This window comes from Prinia subflava, chromosome 5 (genome assembly GCF_021018805.1).
Source record: "Prinia subflava isolate CZ2003 ecotype Zambia chromosome 5, Cam_Psub_1.2, whole genome shotgun sequence".
Classification (NCBI taxonomy): Eukaryota; Metazoa; Chordata; class Aves; order Passeriformes; family Cisticolidae; genus Prinia; species Prinia subflava.
Window position 1 is genome coordinate 37,937,881 of NC_086251.1, and position 22,351 is coordinate 37,960,231.

A 22,351-nucleotide genomic window follows, 5' to 3' on the forward strand; every position below is an offset into this window, starting at 1 on the left:
ACAATTGAATCGTGAGAATGTTATCTGGTTCAACAGGAGCGTGAAAACAAATAGGCATTTCAAGAAGAGGGTCACCAGCAAGGTAAATAACTTCAAAATAGCAGGAAGTGACCAAGGAAATGTGCCAACCCCAGGGCAACAGAAAAAGGTCTCTCCAACAGCAGAAGACAGTCGTGGATACAGCTTTCAGTGTCACCCTACATGCAGCTGTGTGGCACTGCACCCACCCCTTGCACAGTAAGACACAAGACTGAAGAGATTTGCACAGGACAGTGTTTAACATGACCCAGTGTTTATTGACTCCTGCGACATTTGTTTTTTACTAGTAACAGGGACACAAAATGTGATGTGTGGTAAAATACTACCAGGGGTTTCTATATGAATCCAATGCAAAGTGCCAGCATTGTTGACCAGCATACAACCTGACAAGAGAAGATGCAGTCATAACTCACTCTCAGATGTCTGCTGGGAGTACATCAGAGTCAAAGCAGAACTAGTCATTTGCCTGCAAATAGACACATTTTCTTCTAGATGGAAGTGGTGTTAGAGCCAGCTATTTTGCAACAACAAGAAATACATATAATATATTCCAACATTTTAAAAAACACAAAGGACTAAAACTGTTTAAAAACAGAAGGGAAAAAAGGAACTCTTTAGACACTATTTTGTAGAAGTCATTCTTCATAGAACCAGAAGTAATCTAGAGAGAAAGATTTATTAGAGGCTACTTTCCTCAAAAGGCCAGTGATCTCAGGTTTAAGAATAAAAACAGTCTCTCGATTTTCAGCACTGTCTCCTGGCCTTTTTTCCTCCCTGCACAACAAAAACCTCCTGTTGAAAATTGCAGCTTAGTGGCTCTGCATATTTTTCCCATGCAATTGAAAAGGCAACCATGTTTTTTAAAGAGCCATCAAAAACTTGCATGACATGACACAACATGCATGCGCAGCATGAAACATCTTCACAGATAAGAACAACGAAGGCACATTACCTAAGATTAAAAAAAATAGAATTTTTTGAGGATTCAAAGTTAAATGCCTTAGAGAAAGCGTTCCTTTTCACAACTGGCTGACAAGTGCTGTTTAGCCATTTAATTTAAACAGTTTGCTATGAAGACAAAACACAAGGAAAAAGCCTCTTTGCAATACCCTCCCCACTGTAGAAGCCTGCTTCCCTCACACAATTTCACTCCTACAGAGCAGTTTGCAACAATTCTAGAGACAGGCAAGAGAAATCTATGTAGGAAACATCACACCTGTGTATTCCTACATGAACAACACCCCCTACACCCCACCCCCAGTTAAACTACAGCTTTTTCATGGAGATCATCCCACTATCAGAGTAGAAATCTGAAACAGAGGACTGAGGAATTGGTTTCAAATTCTCAAGCCCTCAACCTCTTTTGCACTTGATTACAAGTGTTAAGATTGTAATCTTTGTAAAGACAACACTCTCTGCCATAGAATAATTGCTCTGTCTACTATATATGTAATATAGATGAGGAAGATATTGGCTAAAAATGAAAATGTGTACTTTATTTAAAATAAATGCAACTATACTGCTCCATGCTCCATTCACCACACATGTTGCTGACCACTGCAGAAACGTGGTGGTAGCAACAGTGATAACTGACCTTCCTTTTTCAGCCCTTACACAAAACTTTTCCCCTTCCACATTGTTTTTCCACCGTTCCAAGCTCCAGTAAGATGTGTACTAACAATGCTTTTTAGTTCATTTTTAAGGTTACAGTTTCTAGAGGCAAAGCAGTATTTGCTCTGTTTTATCTGGTTTTCCTCCTTTAAAAATCATGTTGGAGTTTCAAATTTATGTGCCATTATCAACTTTGCATAGTAAGACAACAGGTTGCATTCCATCACCCTTTCTAAATAGTAATCCTACCTTTTCCAGCACCTCTCATATTTCAAAGGATTCCCTCTCACTCTCAAGGAGGAGCCCAAACTCTTTTGCCTCACACATGAACATTTCAGAATGAGAATTTCAAGTTATCACTGAGTCTCCTTCAAGTCTCTGGTGTGTTACTTAGAAGCAACTGTAGTGGAATAATGTTTTTCCTAACAGTAAAGGACATTTATCATGTTCTTCGTCTTTTTCTAGTCTTGAGTTGTAAAAATATTTGTCACACATGTTCCCTTATATTCCTCTCTTAAGGTGCACAGTGGTCAGGCCTATTGGACCATAGCTGGAACTCTGGGAGAAGCCAGAGAGAATAAAGGGTTTCTTAGTACTCCTGTATTTGCATTCAGCATTCATGGACAGGCTGAAGGATGCTCAGCTTTTTGCTTTTTTTTTCTTTAAGATACAAAACTGCTTTAAAAATGCTCCATTTTCTATTATCATTTTTATGTCATGAAAGTTACTTCTTTTCTCTCCTATGCAGCTGTTACCTTTCTGTCACTGATGTTTAACAGTTGCCATTGCACACTACTTTTCCATTCCCTAGCTCAAGGGCAGCCCCATCACAGCACAACAGATCAGCAGAGCCTGGAGAAGTGGTGCAGGGGACCTTCACCACCATGGGCAGGTGGCACAGAAAATATGGGACACTGAAGGGGGCATCTATTTGGAACATTTAATGGGATCTGACATACACACTGAGAGCATGAGATAAAGATGAACACAAGTAAGTGTAGGTTGAGAACAATTAGTGTGAGTGATAAACACATCCACTGCCAGCTCCCAGCTTCATTAAGAGCTATTTTGAACTGCATAGTAAGTGCTGGTTGTAGAAGTTTAGACAGATTGGAAATAGGTCACCAGTTTCTCATTGAGTCTAACAAGTTTAAAAAAAAATAATGGAGAAAAAAAAGTGTGCTTTGCCATTGAACAACTCTGATCTCACAGGCACAGCAGCAGTAGTTACCTGGCATCACAGATCAATTGACACAGAATTGCAGTTTCATTCAAATTACACATGCATGCAAAATTAAACAAGTGTGTTTACTAAGAATATGCAGCATAAAGATCAAGTCTAAGTTACCCATCTCATTTATCATAAATTTGTCAGACTGCCAGACATATCTTTTCCTTTCAGATTTGTGTCTATGTCACACAGGACATAGCAGATGGAGCAAACACCTCTCAACATATCACTGGCCTTAAGGGCCAATGCATTTTGTGCCTTATGCCTTCCAAATTTACCAGACTTTTGGGAGAAAACAGCTGCTTTACCAAACTGTGAAAATAGAAAACATACAACCCATCCTGCTCAAAACAGAAAAAAAATGGTTTTATGAAGTCATGAACTTTCCAATCGGTCCTGGGACACAAAGGGCAGTACAGCTGCACAGCTAGAACATGCCTCTTGAAGAGCAAACAAAATCCAGAAAATGTAACGATTGTGTAGACAAACATCTGGGAAGTCATGTTACTGAAGAGCTGAACCAATGCTCTGCACAGCAAAATGATGAACAATACATCAATAGGTCCATTTGGGACATATAAAATGACACTCTACAAATATCCAATTTAATTTCCCATGTCCAGTATCTCTGTGCCTGTTAACAGTCTGCCAACTGATTTTAAACTTGCAAGGCTTCTTCCCACTAGAAGAACTAGAACTTTTTTTCCCCATAAAGTGCAAATAAGACTCAGGTTCTTTTACCACTAGTTCCAATGACTATTATCTTATCACAAGAGCGATCAAAAGCCAATTGGCTGAGCAATTACCACAAGGCTTGAGTATCACATACTCTTTTTTAAAAAAAAACCCTGGTTATTTCTTCCAGCAAAAGGCAAGGAGTAAATAAGTCTTTCCTCTACCAGATGCAGCATGACAGGAGGCTGCCTTAAGTACCATCAGCATAAGATGCACATTCTAGACACAACTGGTGCATTCTTGTGCATAAAAACATTTTGCCCTTATTTGCTGGAAGTAGAAGTCATCTTTGGGATCTTATTTTCTCACAAAGAGTTCATGAACAGTTGATTAGTCTTCATTTAGAGGTGCTTCTCTCTTCCTTGCATCTACATCAAAAAGAAAAAATAGCAATAAGTGGTTAAACCAAGGGGTTCTGACTGTATTTATCTGAAAACTCAGAAACAGAAAAAAGTTGGTTTGTTTTCAGTGGACACCACTTTCCATATCAGAATTATGGCATGAATCCACTATGTGGACTGAACTGCTGCATGATACCACAGCATGTTAACAAGGACAGTCACACAAATATCTTGTACAATTATCATGTTCAAGATGACTCATACAATACTGACATAGCCCAATAAACTCTGAGACCCCAGATCAGTGATACTTTCCCCCACTGCCCCTTGGCCCCTTCTTATGATTCTCTTTAAGGGTGAAACCAGTATTTGCTTTGCATACAAGCTACAGAGATGACAGCAGCCTGTTCTGAAAATTATTTGACTAATTACAACTTTGCACACATTACAACTTTGCACACAACTAGCTGCACACATTTTCAAAAAGACAAGTGCTCTCCACACTGTATTTTGAGCCCCTGAAGACCAGATCTTAGGTGCTCTGAACAGCAAACCTTATATCATGGTCCCAGGTAGGGTGTTGGAACACACCTAGGTAACTCAGCCTGTGACTCATATGCCACTACTACAGCAGGCTGTGTGGCTGCCATTAGAAAGTAGGGTCACCTCTTTGTGGGGTTCTGCCCTTTACTAATACAGAAGACAGACCCTATTCCTTCAGAACATTTAGAGAACATAGTTATTAAACTGTCTCTGAAAGTCTAAATAGGGTACTAAACAGGGTTTGTAGGAGCCAAAATATACCTCCCAAATAACAAAAGAAGAGCTGACTCCTTGTGACTGGAGCAGCCACCCAGGGTAGGAAAAAAATCTCAGTCATCTGGGACTCAAATCAGAAACTGTGTCTCCCATTCTCCCCATTTTGTTCATCAGGGATTCCAGGGCCAGGCCTGAACCTTCTGTCACAACTTATCCACTTTGCATAAAACGACTAGCAATTAGAGGTGAAAAAGCTTCCTAAAAATGTATTACATATGCTTGTATCTACAGAACCACTCCTGGTCTGTCTCTGACTTTAGAAATATCAAAATGCATTAAATTCTCTCTGGGGAACATTTATTAAAAAATCATACCGGTTAAGTTCCTGAACTTCTTTTTGGCTTCTGCTCTTTCTTCGGCATCAAAATACCACACAGTCATGGCGTATCTATAAAAGAAAGAAACCTTGCATTTCTTTCCACTTTTGATATTAAAATAGAGCACTGAAGCTTTATACTCATGGAGAAAGCAAAAACAAAACTTTTAACAGACTAAAAAAATAGAATGAAAATTACTCTTCTTTACAGGCAAGCACAGACAGCATTTTAGTGTGTATTTTAACAAATCAGATAGAAATATAGGTGAGAATTTCTGCTGGAGGCACAAAAGAGAGCACAGCCCCTGGTAACAGAGGGCAAAAGTAGCTTCCAGACCTTTGCATGTTTTTCTGTTCTGGGATGCCTGTAGGCAGCTTGGGGGCTGCCCTGCGTCACATCAGCTTTTCACAGCCTGCTGACAGATGGTAGCCCCAACAATCCCTATAGTGTTACAAGGGCAAAAGAGTAACCCAGCACCTCCCAGCTAAATAGCTATGCCCAGCTTGGAAGACTTCTCATGTCAGTGGTTAAGGGCCTTTTTTTCCAACACACGAGGAAATGTATCGTTCGAGCTTGCTCCTCCTTACTTAATGAGATGATTCCCAATGACTCAAAACCAGAAAATTCACTCAACATCTATTATTTATGCACATGTATTCAAACACAATGGCTATAATTTTGGATAAAAATATTGGTAGAAGAGATGCTTTGGGTTTTTTCCTAGCCAAAACCCAGTATTAAATATGCTACTTACCTGGTTGCATAAGAAGGCTGGACTTCATGTGGGTTCCTTCGATCGGACCAAAAAAAAAGTAATCGGTCAAAAATCGGCTCAACATCTGCTACATAGGACTTTCCTTCCGGGAATATTCGAAGAATTCCACCATGCAGCTAGAGAAAAGGAAAGATTGTTTTTTGCACATATAAACAGCCAGACATTCACATGAAAAATGACTTATTCCTCCCTCCTCCACATCTAACAAACAGAGAATAAACATCTAATGATAAACATGACAGCTACGTGACAACACTGGAAAACCTTACTGTGTCTCTTGGCCACTCTGATTTTACCAAATAGATTGCAGTGTTTCAGCATAAGCTTCTGTCTAAAGCAAATTAACTGGGATGCAGTAAACACTGGCAAACTTCTGAGCTCCCAGCCACATCTCTAGAACCAGTGAATACTACAGGGCTGCTCCATCTGACCAGCCTGAGATCAGGCTCTCTCCCCAACAATTGTTAGATACTGCTTATGGTATCTACCATAAGCACAGGTATCAACCTGTGCCTGATCATTTAGGAATTAACTTTTACACCTTGGGAACAGTGAAGTCTATTTTATTATTAGATTTGTAAAACTTCTCAAATGCATGACAGATCCCAGCCATCATTTTCCCTACTTATAACACAGCCTGGTTTCTCTACCATATAATTTTCATCTTTCCATGTGCCACGATTTTTGGGAAAAAGGTCTGGTAATCTGCACACACTCTAGAAACTTCAAAAGATGAAGAGGAACCCTGCCTCCTGCTGCTGTTAGAGGGCTCTTTGGACACTTTAATGCTGCATCACAGTGTGCAGGCAAGGTGCTGTTTGTGCAGCACTGACCTGACATGGTACCTCCATGATACATATAAACCTAAGTGAGGAACAATTAAGCCAGGTTTAAAGCCACATGGTTAAAGCCCAGTATGATTATACTCTGATATGGCATGTCCTCCAGGATACACTTACATAAAAATCACTGTCACATCTACATAATAAACTCCATCAGTGTCCTGCATTTCAGTTAGCTTCTCTTAGTGCTCATTTGGGTGCCTCCTCACTATTTGGATAAAGGTGCAATGAACACAATAAACTGGATATTTGCATTTCCTCCCACATCTCCTCCTTCATTTTATTACATTGAGATGTTCCACTGTCACACTCTCTGTAACAGGATGTGCTTTTCTGCAACACTGCATTTTTCAACACCATTGTCTCTGTATCAGAACTCACTTACAGGTGTTCATAGTATTTACATGTGGTTAAAGAGCATATTGGCTCAAAAAGCAGTTAGAGAAGCAAAAAACATTGGACAATTCTCAGTCAGTAATTCTCATGAACGGTTTGTGATGCATTATGACAACAGACTTGCAAAGAGACATCCTGCAATTTTACAAACCCTTCTTTTGTTCTCATTTAAACATGTATGGCACATTCAAGGCTGACTTAACTGCCTTATAGTAATATAGGCAGAAAAAGAGTTCCATCCTGTCAAGAGACCCACTGGTAGAATCACACCATGTGTTTGTTCCTCTTCCTAAGCCCCACTGCTTCACAAATAAGGAAAGGGAACTGCCTGAATATCTTCTGCAGGTTAGCCTGAAGTATCAAGAATGATAAAGTCACAAATTTGGGCTGTCATTTTACTCTGCTCCCAGAATCCACTTATCCTGTAGTGAATTGATTTTCTTTTTCTGCTGTTTCCTCTAAACAAAGTGTTAAGAGCACACAGCCCAGTGCTTATAGCTTTATTCTGTAGCAACGTAACAGTATGTGCACAGAATGGGAGACAGAATGATAAGGAAACAGTTCGGATTCTTACTTCCAAAGCATTGCCAAAAACATCCAGAAAAAAAAAAGAGATGAAGAATGGACCAGAGTTCAGAAGTTCATCAGAGTTCACAGAAACAACGGACAGCTCTGAAGCTCTGTTTCCAAAGTAGTTTTTCCTTCCTGATCTCCTTCAACCCAATGGCTTACTCACCTTGGAGTCCCAGTTCTTATTCAGGTAATAAATACAGGTGATGCAGCGCCCATCTCCATTTGGATTATCCACATGACGAACATACCCAGTTCCATTTCCAGGATAGCAAGCAACCATAGCCTGAAAGATGCAGATCGTAAAAGAATTAATTATACAAGATGCCTATCTCCAGTTTTAATTTGCTAAGCATCCTCCCACCACCAGTTTGGCTCAGTATTTTTCAGCTAGAGCAGACATCACCTGAAGTTATCTTTGCACAAATGTCTTTCACAGGACAGACCAGGCAGTGTGAAATTCAAAACAAGAAAATAAAATTTAAAAGCGCCCTTCATAATTCACAACATATACACTAACATAAAAGGGAAAAAAAAAAAAGAAACTAGAGCACTAGTGTGCGTGTACAGCTTGTTACAAGCTACGTGACTTTGAGGCAGTTTCAGCTGAAATTTGCTTGGGTTTCCACAGATAAGCAGTCATTGCAAAACTGATTTTCCAGTCATAATGAAAGTAAAAAGCAATTCCAGGATGTCATGCTTTACTACCACCATCCTTCTCTATTCATATCTTCTAGTCATTGTCATATGCACCCCTATGTTCGACTCAAAGCGAGGTCCCCAGGAGGTGTTGTTAAAAGTCCATAGAGCAAAGTCTGCAAAAAGCTGCAACTCCTTTGTGCTGTGTTTGCACAGGGCAGTGCATGTTTGCTTTCATGGACTGAGCCACAGAACTAACCAAACAGCTTTCAGAGCATACTTCTCTCTTTGATCATCTTCAGACTTGCTGATACAATCGCTTAATTCAGGGTTTAAATTTCACCTTGAATGATGAGATAAGCCTGACATGAATTACTCCAAACCACATGACAATCAACAGGTCTTAAAAGGTTTTTTACAGCAAAAACATTATTAAACTTAGTTGACTCAATTAGCAGCCTAAGCAGAATGCAGGGAAGAGCAGGTGAGACTGCTGGTAGGGTACCAGATCTTTGTCTCAGTCACTCTTCACTCCTAGGGCTACTTGGCAGCAATACAGACCACCCCTAAAGCTGTTGCAGTAGAAGTCTTGTTCCCACTCCTCTGACATCTCCAGGTTGCTTGCCAGTATTAGCAGCAAGAGTGATGGGAAATGATGGACTAAATTCAGCTGGAAAACTGCAGACAGTGTTCAGTGGTTTTCACAGAGATGAGGAGAGAGCAATTACTACTCCTCAATTTATGAGCTGTGCTCCCATAGACAAGCTGTGCAGGAAGCACACCGCAGGGTCAAGTTCAGCTCATTGTCCACCAGGATGACCTGAGGGTTCCCAGGCTCCCCTAAGGAGCAGAGCTGCTGGCAGCCCCCAACCTGTACTTCTGCAAGGGGTTCTTCCTTCCAGGGGCAGGAGTCAGGTCTGCCCATGTTTAATTTCATAAGGTTCTTGTTGGCCTGTTTTCCCAGTCTATCTGGTTTCCTTTTAGTGCCAGCCTTGCCCTCAAGGGCATCAACTGGTCCCTCTCAGTTTGGTGTCTTCTGCACAGCTGACGACTGCACTCTGCCATCTGTTTCAGGTTACTGATAAATAAAGGTGTAAAGCACAACAGGTCCCATGACAGCTCCCTGTGGTGCCCCATTTGGTAGCAGCCTCCAGGTATATGTCTGATTGACCATGACCCTCCAAGTCCAACCATCCAATCAGTGTTTCACCTATCTACTTTTCCATCCATTCACACACAACAGCATTTTACATGCCTGTCCCACAGAACGAGGATATGATTGTGCACCATTTGCATGACCTGCTCCAATGATCTGATATGCACAGTTGATAATGTAATTGATAGCTGGAGATTGACAGTATAGGCTTTACTAAGGGCAACTGAAATTTTTATCTAGGAACCCCAGAACTCTTGTTTTCTTCTTCCAAGCACATGCAAAAGGCATGCCATTCTTATGGGACATGACCAGGTACAGTATAGCACATGCTGGTTTAAAGGAAATTTTACTGTGCCAACAAACATCAGCCCAGAAGCTACTGCCAGCCAGGGCAGTGGATCCCTTGAACCCTCTGCTACCAAGAACAAAATCTATCCACAGGAGTCAGCCATGTATGAATTAACTCTCCTCCCCACAACAGGCACCTAACAGTACCTGCAGGCAGCAGTAAGTCACCAGGGCCCGCTCTCCACACCTCCAGCCACAGGTGCCTAGGGACTAGTGGCCTGCAGGGTCAGGACATAATGCTAAACCAAAACAAGTACATCTAATCCCAAGTAATAAGTTTCCTCCCCCATCATACCTGGCAGCTAGGTAGATGCCTTGCTGGAGATGCTGTCTGCTCTGTTGTCATTCTGCTGTTACAAATGGCTCCAGAGCTGCACTACATTTCACCATCAGCCTGATAATAGGGCCAGCCCACAGGATCACGCTTGAAACAAGTTTGTTAAGGGCCCAAGTCTGATGGAATCAACAAGTCAGCTGTATCTGCAATGTAAAAATGACCTGAGGGAGCTGTGCCCTCACTGGTGAGGATAACCCACCTTGTGCATTTCCCCATCCCAGTTACTAGCATCCTAGTACCTCATGCAGGTACTTCACCCATCCCACACACAGTGAGCTGCATTAGGTCTAACAATTAAAATAGTAACCTTTTGCAAAATGAATCTTCATACACTGGGAAACACGACTCTGGTGGCCCTGAAGCTGCTCCATCACTCCCCTCCTCAACTGAGCAGGGAAAGAAAATGTAACGAAGGGCTCATGGGTTGACAAGGATAGGGAGAAATCTGTGAGTACCAGTTACTGCCACAGGCAGAACAGACTAGACCTGGGGAAACTAATTTAATTTATTGCAAATGAGATCAGAGTAAGATAGTGAGAAATAAAACCAAACCTTAAGAGCTTCCCCTACCTCTCCCTTCTGCATAGGCTCAGCTTTACTCCCAAGTTCTCTACTTGGCCAGCAGTGGATCCATCTTGTAGCTGGCTGCCATTGGCTCTGTCAGACATGGGGGAAGCTTCTGGCAGCTTCTCACAAAAACTACCCTGGTAGCCTCTCAAACCAAAACCTTGCCCTGCAAACCCAACAGATGCTGAGAGCTAAGGGTCCAAAGGAGAAGGGGCAGCAGCTCTGCCAGTCGGGCAGGGAGGAGGGCTGTGCTGGGGAGCTGGGTGCAGCACAGCTGCTGCCAAGGGCACGGGCACCTGCACCAGCGGCTCGGCAGAGCCCTGCTCACCACACCAAAGGGATGGTCCATGACAGGAACATAACTGTGTTAACCGATGCTACCTCGTGTTAAAGTCGATGTACAACACAGAATTATGGTGGCCTTAAGTCTCTCTTTGGAGAGTAGACATTATGCCAAGATTGCTGAATTGCCTAAAAATCAATCCAATATTACTACTATTTTTAATGGCACAAACAAAAAGCTACTGAACAGCAGACTGAAGGGCAGATCCTAAAAGGGATTTAGGTGCTTTATTTACTATGGAAATCTAGGCAAAAGGCCAGAGTTTTCCCTGGCCTCCCCCACATAATATGTTCTCTTAGCAGAACATGTGCTTTGTCTCCAACGTTGATGCATAATTTATTTATTTATAGTGTGCACCTTTTGCAACTGCAACACTCCATCTCTGGAGATTAAGTGGAAAAATTCCCACAGAATCCTAAAGCGTGGGCCACACTTTCACTTAACACCAAGTCACACTAGCTTAACTTTCAGAAAAACACAGAGAAAAAAGTTTTCTAGTAGCAGCAGCAAAAAAAGAAAAGCAGAAGTGAAATACCCTTTTTCCTGGCACAGCGAACATTTGAATGAAACCTTAAACAATGAAGGGAAATCATTCTGGTCCTCCTAGAGACTGTTAAAACGATATGAAGCTTTATCAGAGGAATTGCTGGAGCAACTCCAGAGCAGATCAAGCTGGCCTCAGTAGGGATTCCAGCTGTTAGGAGTACTTTTGGATTCATTTAAAGCAAACAAGAAACAGGAGATGAGATGCGTGACCCAGACTTAATTTAGGTAATTTGTGAACACTGCTCTTTGCTGGTTTAGTGCACTGGCTACAGAAGCCAGAGGCTCGATAACAATCATCAAACCATTTACCAGGGGTGCACGTGGAGAGTTAGTAAAAAATGCTTCCTGCACTTTTGGCTATTGTGTCCAGAAGAGTACACTCCATTTTTGGAAGCAACTCTTCATTAACCAACTCCAAACCTAAACTAATCAAAGTAACTATAGCAGGCAATAATGAGCAGGAATGTGCCTAACCTTTTCTTTTTCAATACAATCTATTACAATGGCTGTTGGTTGGCTTAACTTCCCAGCATAAGCACTCAGAAATTCTCCAAAATTCCCCTTTGCTAAGTTAAAAAAGAAGTGTTTGTCTTACACAACAGCTGAATTGTTAAAAACTGATATCCAGCTGCATGCCTTTGGAGTCACACATACACACCACCATATGAAGACCAATGCTCTGGTAGCCTAGTCAACAGTCATAAATTAAACCCTACAAAACTTGGAAACTGAAAAGCAAATCATCAAGACTGAAGCTTCTGCCCTGTTATTTTCAGGAATGTTAGCTTTCCCAAGAGGGGTGCAAATCAACCACAAGTTAAAGAAGCAGCAACTACCAGCTTTAGTAAGGACCCAGGAAAATTCCACATTGCAGAGAACCTTGCAAAAATAAGTTATCAATCATTCAGTCTAAGTATTACACTCAAGTCAGCCAGAGAAATCTGCAAGTCAAACTGCAAGACACTAGCAAAGTTTGAAGGCAGATAAACAACTGTCCATTGAGAGGATTTTTCTCTGCCTCCCAGTACTTTGAGCAAGCAGAAAAACAAATTCTCTCTTAGCTGATGGCCAGGATCATGCTGTGAGACATGATTTACAAAATAAGCAATGCTAGAGCAGCCTAATACTTGGAACAGAACATTTCAGAAAATATCTCAGATAGAAGATGTTTGTAAGTGAAAATGAGCAGTGCTTAATAGGAAGCAGTGGTGACACCAGGTCAGAAGAAGCAGGTCTCAGTGCCCACCAGCACTAGGCCATGGCCCCAATGCACTCCCACCACAGACTGTACAGATGGTATTGTAACCCCCCACTAATCTGTATTTTTCTCTCAGAATTAGCATGATCTTTGCAACCAGCAGAGAAAATCCTGACCTGTGCAACTCAATCCGGCCAATACCAGCCACCCTTGCAGATTAAGCTAAAGACTCCACAATATGCCTTTCCATTTTCTGTATCAGATTTTTACAGTATATTGCTGAACAGCAGCTATTTTGATCCCTTTTGTAGATCATCTCTCTGTATAGCTTGGACGCCAAATAGTTAAGTTCAGAAGTTATGTGTAAAGTTAGTTGAAAGGTTCTATATAGGCACAAAGCAATGCTGATCTACAATATCACCATGATGGTTGTCTAGAAACCCAAGGTATTAATAAAAATTAACAGTGGTATAAGCCACTGCAGCTTTTACATACATTTTTATTTGGCTGCAGACTTCCCAAATTTCAGCCCAATATGTGGTTCTCAGTTCTGAACTTGAGGGTAAACAAAAATCACTTTTGATCAGTCCTCTAAGAAATGAGGATGACTAGGATTCACTTGATTGTCTTAGTTTTGAATGTATACTGTGCTCAACCTGATTCTAGTCCATAGATGTGCACAGTCTTTACATCCAGCAAGGGAAAGGCACCAAGCATGCTCTACATTAAAAAAAAAAACATGAGCAGTCTGACATTTCATGATCAAAGGCAAGAGATTCTCAGTTGAGGATTGACTGACACACAAAGACTATGTGGTGTTTCTTAAGTAATTTCTCATTGCACCCAATTGCACCCAAGTGTTTTCTGCCACAGAGCTTATAATGGGTAAGTATAAAATATTCATTAACATTATTAAATATTAGTTTGTTTGAATTTATTAAAGTTAAAATATTCAGCTGCTATACTGAAGCATGAACTGGGAACATTGGTCTAACTTAATGCTCTATTGAGATGGGAAGGAAGAGAGGGAAAAAAAACATGTGGAAACACCAACAAATCAGAGACATTAGCTTATAGCTTAGTGCCTGTTGGAAAGGGAATCACCAGTTGCAAAAGGGAATAAAATTTTGCTCACTTCAGTCAAGCAACACATGAAAGGGGCTTCAGTGGCAGTATTGGATGAGAAACTGGTCCCTCAATTTCATCACTATAACTTGGTTATCAGTCTTCAATCTATTACTTGGAACTGTGTAAAAAAATCCTGTTTCCATAGATAGCACTTTCACCAGGTGGTCCGGTACTTGCAAGCTTGCTTACATGCAAGCTTGATCATCAGATTCAGATCTTCCAGGAGCTGAAACTTCATCTCTCCTTTTTTATTTTATTTAGCCTTTTGCATGCACCATTGCTTGGTTGTTGTTTGCAGGTGTATTAAAGCACTCTTTTAAGAATTGTTTGAGGAACAGCCTGAGAGTGGGAATTGTGGGAAAGACTATTCTCTCATCTGCAGGACAAAGATGCTAAGACACCGGTTTATTTTGCTTACCAAACAAAAGTCTGTTATTACCTGATAATATTCTGATTGCTGTAAGATGGAAAACTGTTCCTGCGTGTTAAATGTGTTCTAAGAACTAAGAGTAGAAACAAAGCTCTGTTCATGCATTACCTCCATCCCACACAGCTGCAGATGACTGGCATGTTATTTAGTTGTAGCTCAAGGAGCTGCTAATAAGCTTTCAGATCTATGGAAGATGTAAGGAAGGTATAAACACAGATTGATGCTGCTTTAAAAGTTAGCTCCCTGTTAAATGAATCTGTGATGGTGTTTAGGGAGCTTTCCTAGTGATTGGCAACAAAATTTAGTTTTTCACAGCCCATTAATATGAAGGACTGTTTCAGCCTGAGACTACTTTTTTTACTTTTCTTAACAGAACACACACTTAGAAATAAATCTGGATGCCTTTCAAGTTCCAGCTGGCTGCCAAGCAGTGCCACGGTGAAACGGGAAGGCAGGACACAGCCGAGCCTCGTGTAGGCAGCGGCCGTCTGCGGCTGCCAAGAGAACGGGAGCATCTGCGGACCAGGGTTTGGAGGCAGGGTGAGCTCTGCTGAGCTGCTGCTATCCCTGGACACTTCCTGGGATCCTACAGGATCCTAAACTCAAGGAGCGACTCAGAAACTCTGAAAGGATCTGACCATGGAAGAAGTTCTCCAGGTTTCCAAGGGCAAAAGAGTCTCAGGCATTCACCTAGCACTGTATACTGTCTACATTGCTCACATTTTTTAAAAAGTCGAGTAAACTAACACTGCTCTCAGACTACCACCCAAATTCTCTGTAGTCAGCCTCTGGGCACAGCAAGGAGAAAACAGAACACTGAAAGTTAAGGAAACAAATCTGAAACTGCCATAGGATCACAACTGTCCTTGCAGTGAGCATCTTTGCCTGTTGTAATAATTAACAGAATTAACCTCCTTTCCTTGTATGCTTAATTAATCTACATATGTCTGTGCGCATGTCAATTAACACTTTTCTCCAGTACTTCAAGTGCTTCTCTCATCTTCTGCAAACGCAAAATCAGGCAGTAGTTTTATTTTACATCCTCCTCTGACCCCAAGCTGCTCTCGGCTCTGTGCCGTTCCCGGGTCGTTGTGCCTCGCACGCACACAGCGGCAGCACGGCCCCGACGCGCCCGGCGTGCTGTGAGGAGCAGGCATACCATCACGGCAGCACCCCAAATCCCAAAGGCTATTGCCAGCGAATTAGTTCAGTCAAGGATATTCAGATTAAGCCTCCAATTAGCAGCTGTAAACATGCGCAGTGCGCCGCTGTATCAATAAAGGCTGCTCAGTTTAGAGGGGCCGCCCGGCGCTCGGCCCGGCGGGCTGGCTGCGGGCCAGCGCGGGGACGGCTTAACGACAGCGCTACGTGCGGAGCGTGAGGCCGGCGGCGTGCGGCGAGCCCCGCTCCGACAGCGCCCAGACACGGGAAACCCACACAGGCAGCCACACACGGGCGCTCAGGCACTGCTCCGCTCTCCTGAACGGGGCTGTCCCTCCCTCCCGCGCTGCAGGCACGGAGGCTTACCTCCCACTCTTAAAAAAATACTGTCTAATTACATTTAGGGTTATTTTTGCCTTTTGCTGAAGCCCTCTTTCATCACCCAGAAAACTCTTTGAGGCCTCTCCTCTCCCCAAAGAACCAAACCTGGCCAAGCTGCACTAATGAGAAAGCATCCCAAGCAATTGATGCAGATGGGGAAAGCATCCCCTGTAATAAGCCCTGGGGGACATCGTGACAAGCATCACCCCCGCAGAAAAGCAAATTCATAAATAAGTGCAAGCTCATTAAGGAAATCTGTAAGGACTGTCCCTGTATGCTCAGTTTCTCAGCAGGGAATAAAAGCCTGGTAACCAGCACAGACATCCTCTGAGGAACACTTCTCATCTGTGGGGTAGAAAGATAACCTCACAGTTCCTGAAATATTCCAGCCCTTCATTCTTCATCAGCATATCAGACCTTTTCAGTTCTGCTACTAGCCACCCAGAGGATTACACCACTTTTTTTTTTTGTTTGCAACATTTAAAGAACTGCCTATTTTGATGTTCTTGTGGCTGCACTAATAAAGGTCAGGAAAGACAGCCACAACACAGGCAAACTTTTGCTGCTGTTGTAGCTGCCAACATCTTTTTCTTATTATTACCCATTTATTTTTAGCCTGTGGGCCCAGGGAAAGTGAGCGACAGTGCCCACGAGGCTTTTATCAGCTCACATTCGGTATGTAGCACCTCCAGCGCCGGGGTGCTGCCCTGGACATCCTGGCAGGCAGAGGTGGCGAGCCACCACCTTGAAGCAGTGTGCCAAGGGGACAGGAGGCCCCAGCTGCCAAGAACAGCCCTTCCTTGAGGCCACCACCCAGGACGCCTCCGGTGACCCCGCATGATCCTGCCACACCAGAGGCAGCACCACAGGTGGGGGAGATGTTCTTTGCCCTGTGTGGCTCGGTGAAAAACACCCTTCACTGTCGGACAGGAATGCAGGGTTCAGAGCAGCGCCATCACACTTGGCGGGTACCCCAAATATGCCCCAATGGTCCTCCCTGCCAGAGCCCTCGGGGCTTCTGAGGCTGCTAAGACATCGCTGTGCTGAATAAACAGAGAGATCAGCGTTCTTAAGTGCTTGTTATCACAGCAGTAACACCAAATTAATGCTAATTGATGAGACCAGTTATCTCCTATGTTTATTTAGAAGAAAGCCGTCTCACTATCCACACATCTTCTGCTCACCCACACCTTTACAGAAGACCTTGGACTAGATAACAGTAACCTGCATAAGATTTTGAATGAATATTTAAGGGTAAAACCCATTAAAATTATCTATAAGAAATTACCATCAGAAATAATTTTTACTATGGTTCAATAATGTGTAGTCTTTACCTCTAAGTCTTTAGCTGCACATAAAGTTGTACTGCTCTGTCTACACATGCACTTCACAAGAGTGCAATCCCTCAGTTAAAGTGGACAGATGTGTATTCAGTGACACACCATCCTTCTGTGCAGGAAGGGAAACAAGATATTCAGATATAAGAGAAATTCATAATAATAAAACTGTGCAGCTGTTCTAAGGCTAGGCAATAAAATGTATTGGTAAAAAAAAAAAATCTGCCTAAGTGTTTTAGTGACCTCTCTCCACCATGTACACAGTTGGTACTTGCAGCACTAAGGTATGCGTAGACAGACACTCAGCAACTCTGAGCAAAGCAAGCATGCATAGACAGACGTGCACACACCACAAACTGACTGCCAGCCTTACATCTGCGTGCCTTAAAGATATTCCCAAAGGCTCTCAACTCCTGAACAAGGAAGTCTGCTCCTTAACCCAGCCATGAAAATTAGATTCTGGATTTTAACATGGGCTCCTGAATTCCCACTTCCCTTTTTCCACTGGTCAAGTGTCTCCCATGGATTTATGCTGCCACCACCTGACAGAAGAGATCAACCCAAAGGCCAGCTGTGTTGTGGCCACTGACACAGGCTTCAACACTCCTGCTGGGGCAGTGACCCTGCACAGGGACACAGCCATGCCTGACAGCTTTCAGCCTGCTCACACCTGCTGCTCTGCTTTGCTGTAGTCCCCTCTGGAGCCTTACTCAGTCATTCCCACCACTACAACTCACTGAAGCAGCAGCCCTTAGGAGATTTCTCAAGGCCTAGTTCAGGACTGAGTCTTATAGCAATAATGTTCTATGGCATCTAAGGTGGTTTTTGCAGGAAGCACTGCAACTGTTGAGCAAGGGAGGCAGTCTCCCTGGTGTGAGTTCAGGATGTTTCCTGAGGATGCAGAAAGCCTGGAGTGTTCTTTCTGGCTCACTTCCCTCCTTTTTCCTCTTCCCCTCCATAACCTTTCTTCTGGCAGGTGATGTGACAAGAGTGGTATGTACACAGAGTCACCACAGGGGAAGCCAAGGCTGAGCCAGGCTGGAGGCTGGACAGAGGCTGCTCTCCCAGGATGCCAGCTGCTTGGGCAACCAGAGGAAGCAGCCTCATCCCTGCCTGTTCCCTGGGATGCAGAGGAGAGCTACTGACTGCACAGGCATGACAGGCTGTGGTAAGAGCAGGGTAAGAAACCACCTGGTGGGGGTCCTGCAGCTGGCTTTGCTAGAGATACGGGGTACAACTGCACCTCTGTGGTGGGAAGCACAGAGGGGGAAGGCAGGACAGATAGTCCAGGGGGAGGCAGAGCTATAGGGTTACATGTGCCCATTTTGGTGTGTACTATGTCTGCCCATAGCTATGTTCATCATTGGCACAACCAGTGCCTTTTCTAACCACAGCCAAAACATTGTACTAATACAGCTTATAACTAGCAGCAGTAGCTTCTACAGATGGTAAGTACTGAAACACGCTTTTAACTAAGTGCCAGCAAAGAAAAAACAATGTATTTGCTTCAGTTGCAGACACCCAAGTGTAAAAAAACCAAAAAAAACCACATCAACTACATTTTTACTCTTGCCAAGAAATTATCAGTGCAAATGTGAGACTGCATTGAGCATTTAAGTCACAAGTTAAACATCAAGTTATGACCTAAAATATCTTGATAAAATGCACAACTCTGACACTTCAGTGTTTGACCACCATGAAATGTTGAATTACACCAAATTTGGCAATGAGGACCAGCATTCCCAAATCTTCTCACCACTCCTTCACAAAGACGAAGTCTGTAAAACAGTTAACCTGGCAGTGACCCTTCCTGTTGGCCTGCTTCAGAGACACCACGCACGTGCTCCATACAGCAGATGACAGAGGGTAAGTTAATTTACTGAGGTGGAAACATTGGTGATTATTGTCAAAAACAGAGTTGCCAATACATTCTGGGGGACTCTGTCCTGTTTGTGCACATCTACTTATATGACATGGCTTTTATGTCTTAATAGCAGGACATGTTACAGCATTTATGGTGAAGCTCATCCTTTTTCCACTTTTCAAACCACTTCTACCAGATTTCCTGTGGGAAATCAGAAGGGGAAGGTGCAGTTAACACATACAGTCTTCAGCAACAAGCACAACACCCTAGGACTGCTAACAACCCAGGAACAGGCAAATTGAGGACTAATTGCCACTGCCCCCCTCCCACCACTTCTTTAACACCTCCTCTCTCAAATACTCCTGGTTCTGCTCTACTTTTTCTACCCCCATGGTCCAGTGAAGGGCTTTGCAAGATGCTTTCTTCATTCCCTGGAGTCCCAAGGCAGTCAGGAAGCTCCAAGCTGACCTCCTCCACCAAAACCTCTCACACCCAGGCTTTTCCCATTCCATATGGCATTCCCTACTATACACTGCCTATCCCTCTGCATGCATTACTGGAATAAGTGCTACTATTAATGGTATTAAGACAAGTTTGCCATAAGACAGTCAGTTGCAAAGATCAGATAAAAATCATAACTACTATCTGCTTCATCTAATAAGGTTCCTTCCTGCCTCGCAAGAGACCACATAAAAGATGACCTGCATTTCAAACATAAGAAAAAAAACTATACAAAGACCAGGGACAGCACAAGAAATGCAACTTTTCCTGGTGTTTTCTAAACAGTATTCTAGTATAGTCTAAGCCAAGCACCAGAAGATGTGCTTCAGGTCCCATTGATCTGAAAGAGCCTTTAATAAAAAGCAGTTAAGTAAATTGCTGAACCAGAGCCAAAATTTTAAAAACATTTGTCTTATCACTTTGTATAAAAAATTACAGTGCAAGAACACATAAGCAATGATTAATTATATTATGACTTACAGACAGGAAAAATGCAGACATATATCTTGTTTGGATTTTCAGGTCCAGAAAGAAAGCACAGAAAACAGACTATTTTGACCAAAGGATTCCCATGAACTAGATAGACAAAAGATTCAAAATGGTTATCTTTTTTTGCTACAGAGTAGGATCCAATTCTCTGATGTTTGGCAAAAGACATGGCTACTCTGCCATTTCCAACTGCAAAGCTTTGGACAAACTGTCCTGTTTCCAGTCAATGCAGATAGAGTGCTATGTTGTACTCCTGTAATTTACACTACTCATTTTTATCTGGGTGGCTAAACATGAACATTTAGTAAGCCTCTGTGGAACCACTATGGTCAGCAAAAATCTCTTGCATTTCTTTATTTGTGGAAAATCAGAGCAACAAGTAGGTTGTTCAATCAACTGCTTTCTACTAAGTGCTTTGCATGTTGGCACTAAGTTTATTCACCTACTAATCTTATCAAAGCACAATGTCAAGAGAAAAATGACTGTAGGGGAAAATGCTCCTTTCTGTCACTGAGAGATAGTAGATGCCTATGTGTGAGTGATGGAGGGGAAACAGCTTACAGCTCTCTCCAGATCATTCACAGGAATGATCATGAGTGGTGTGCTGACGGGATGACGTGCCTGTGAATAGTTTAAACAGTAGAAGATAGATGATTTACTTGGCATGAGCCTCCTTCATGATCTTACTTCACCTCACTGACTGAACAGAGACCGTCTTGCTTTTCTGACCAACTCTGTAATCTCTCCTCAAAGCAATAAAAGGTCTAAACCAAATTGTTATGTGGTGTTATGCATCAGTCAAAATCTTCAGTCAAGCCCCACCAAGTTCTGTACCACTGCATCAATTATTTACCCTGGAGCCCACCACAGCAGACGTCAGCCACAGGCACAGGTGTCAGAAGCAGTTTCCAAAACACCTCTTCCCAAGACATCCTCTACTAATAAACCTTACCAATAAAGCCTTCTCACAGAAGCTTAGGGGATGTATTGTTGGCATCTTTCTAACAATGTTCCTTCAGTTTTCAGCTTTGTGACAGAAGGATTACAGTCATGAAAATCCAACCTAGGGCTTTAAATTCCCTCCAGCTGGTATGCACACATCCTTTACATCCTTCTCCATAGACATAAAACCAGTAACACTTACTCCTAAGCTTTCCTTTCTAACCTCCTCATTCTCTCAAGCCATCCCCTGCAAGATGGGTGAGTGCTATGGGGCCTGCTGGTGCCAAGGGACCACTTGCCCCTGACCTGTTACACAATGGGAAAAGGCAATCCAATTGCAAGAGGAGCAGAAAAAGTGAATACCTCAAAGAAAAAAAACAAGAAAGTACCTTGTCTTAGTAAGTCATCTTGAAACATTTGATAGAAGTATTGATCTCTTCCAAGTGTATCGAGTTTGTTCAGGAAACATCAAAAGCTCAGCTAATTAAAAATGCACTCATGCTTGGAGCATGGTGGTTTTATCTCCTCTCTCTCTCATCCCTTCCACACACGTATGGGAGGGACTTAAGTACTGTTGGACACTACCGCCTCAGGGAAAAAAAAAAAAAAAACAACCTGTGCAATATGGAAGAGGATGGGGAAAATACTTCCATGCAATAAATCAAGCAAATTTCTCAGGAAGCAACATGCAGGATAAGTGTGTTGACATTGAGCCACCATACAGATAAATTTGGAAGTCAAAGAAAGAAGAGTTTACAGTGAAATCAAATAAAGACATTGGGATTAACACAGCTGGAATCCTTAATGCAAAGTAACAGGGACTTTTACTGTGTACCTCCTGTACTGCATCAGTGTTATGAGAATCAGTGTCCATTTTAACATATACTGCTATTAGCAATGAACTGTATGTAATGGACTGAATTATTCATTAACAATTACCTTGGGAAAAGGCGTACAAATATTAATAGCAAGGATCATTAGGAATAAATTCTTCGCAGAAAGGATGATTAGATATTGGAATGGGCTGCCCAGGGAGGTGATGGAGTCACCATCCTTAGAGGTGACTGGATGTGGCACTTAGTGCCATGGTCTAGTTGACATGGTGGTGTTCAGTCACAGCATGGACTCAATGATCTCAGAGGTCTTTTCCAAACTAATTGATTCTGTGATTTCATGGCCAGCTCTCCTCCCTCCCAAACTGCAAGCTCAGCGGGACAGGGCACTGAACTCTGAATCTTGTGATTTCCTCAGTGGCTTTCCCAAGGATACTCCACCTTGCAGTGCCGCACACACCCCCGTGAGTACAAA

At 42.6% G+C, this 22,351-nt stretch overlaps 1 protein-coding gene across 1 annotated transcript in view; it reads right to left on the bottom strand.

The window, feature by feature from the left end:
* Nucleotides 1–273: 273 nt before the first annotated feature.
* EGLN3 (egl-9 family hypoxia inducible factor 3) overlaps nt 274–22,351 on the bottom strand; it is a 28,903-nt gene continuing 6,825 nt past the window's right edge. Inside the window, exons 2-5 of the mRNA XM_063398893.1 lie at nt 7,843–7,962; nt 5,848–5,984; nt 5,091–5,164; nt 274–3,984 (exon numbers count right to left, since the gene is read on the bottom strand). Of these exons, the coding sequence (XP_063254963.1) occupies nt 3,947–3,984; nt 5,091–5,164; nt 5,848–5,984; nt 7,843–7,962 (369 nt within the window). The 3' untranslated portion in view covers nt 274–3,946. The remainder of the gene's footprint in view (nt 3,985–5,090; nt 5,165–5,847; nt 5,985–7,842; nt 7,963–22,351) is intronic.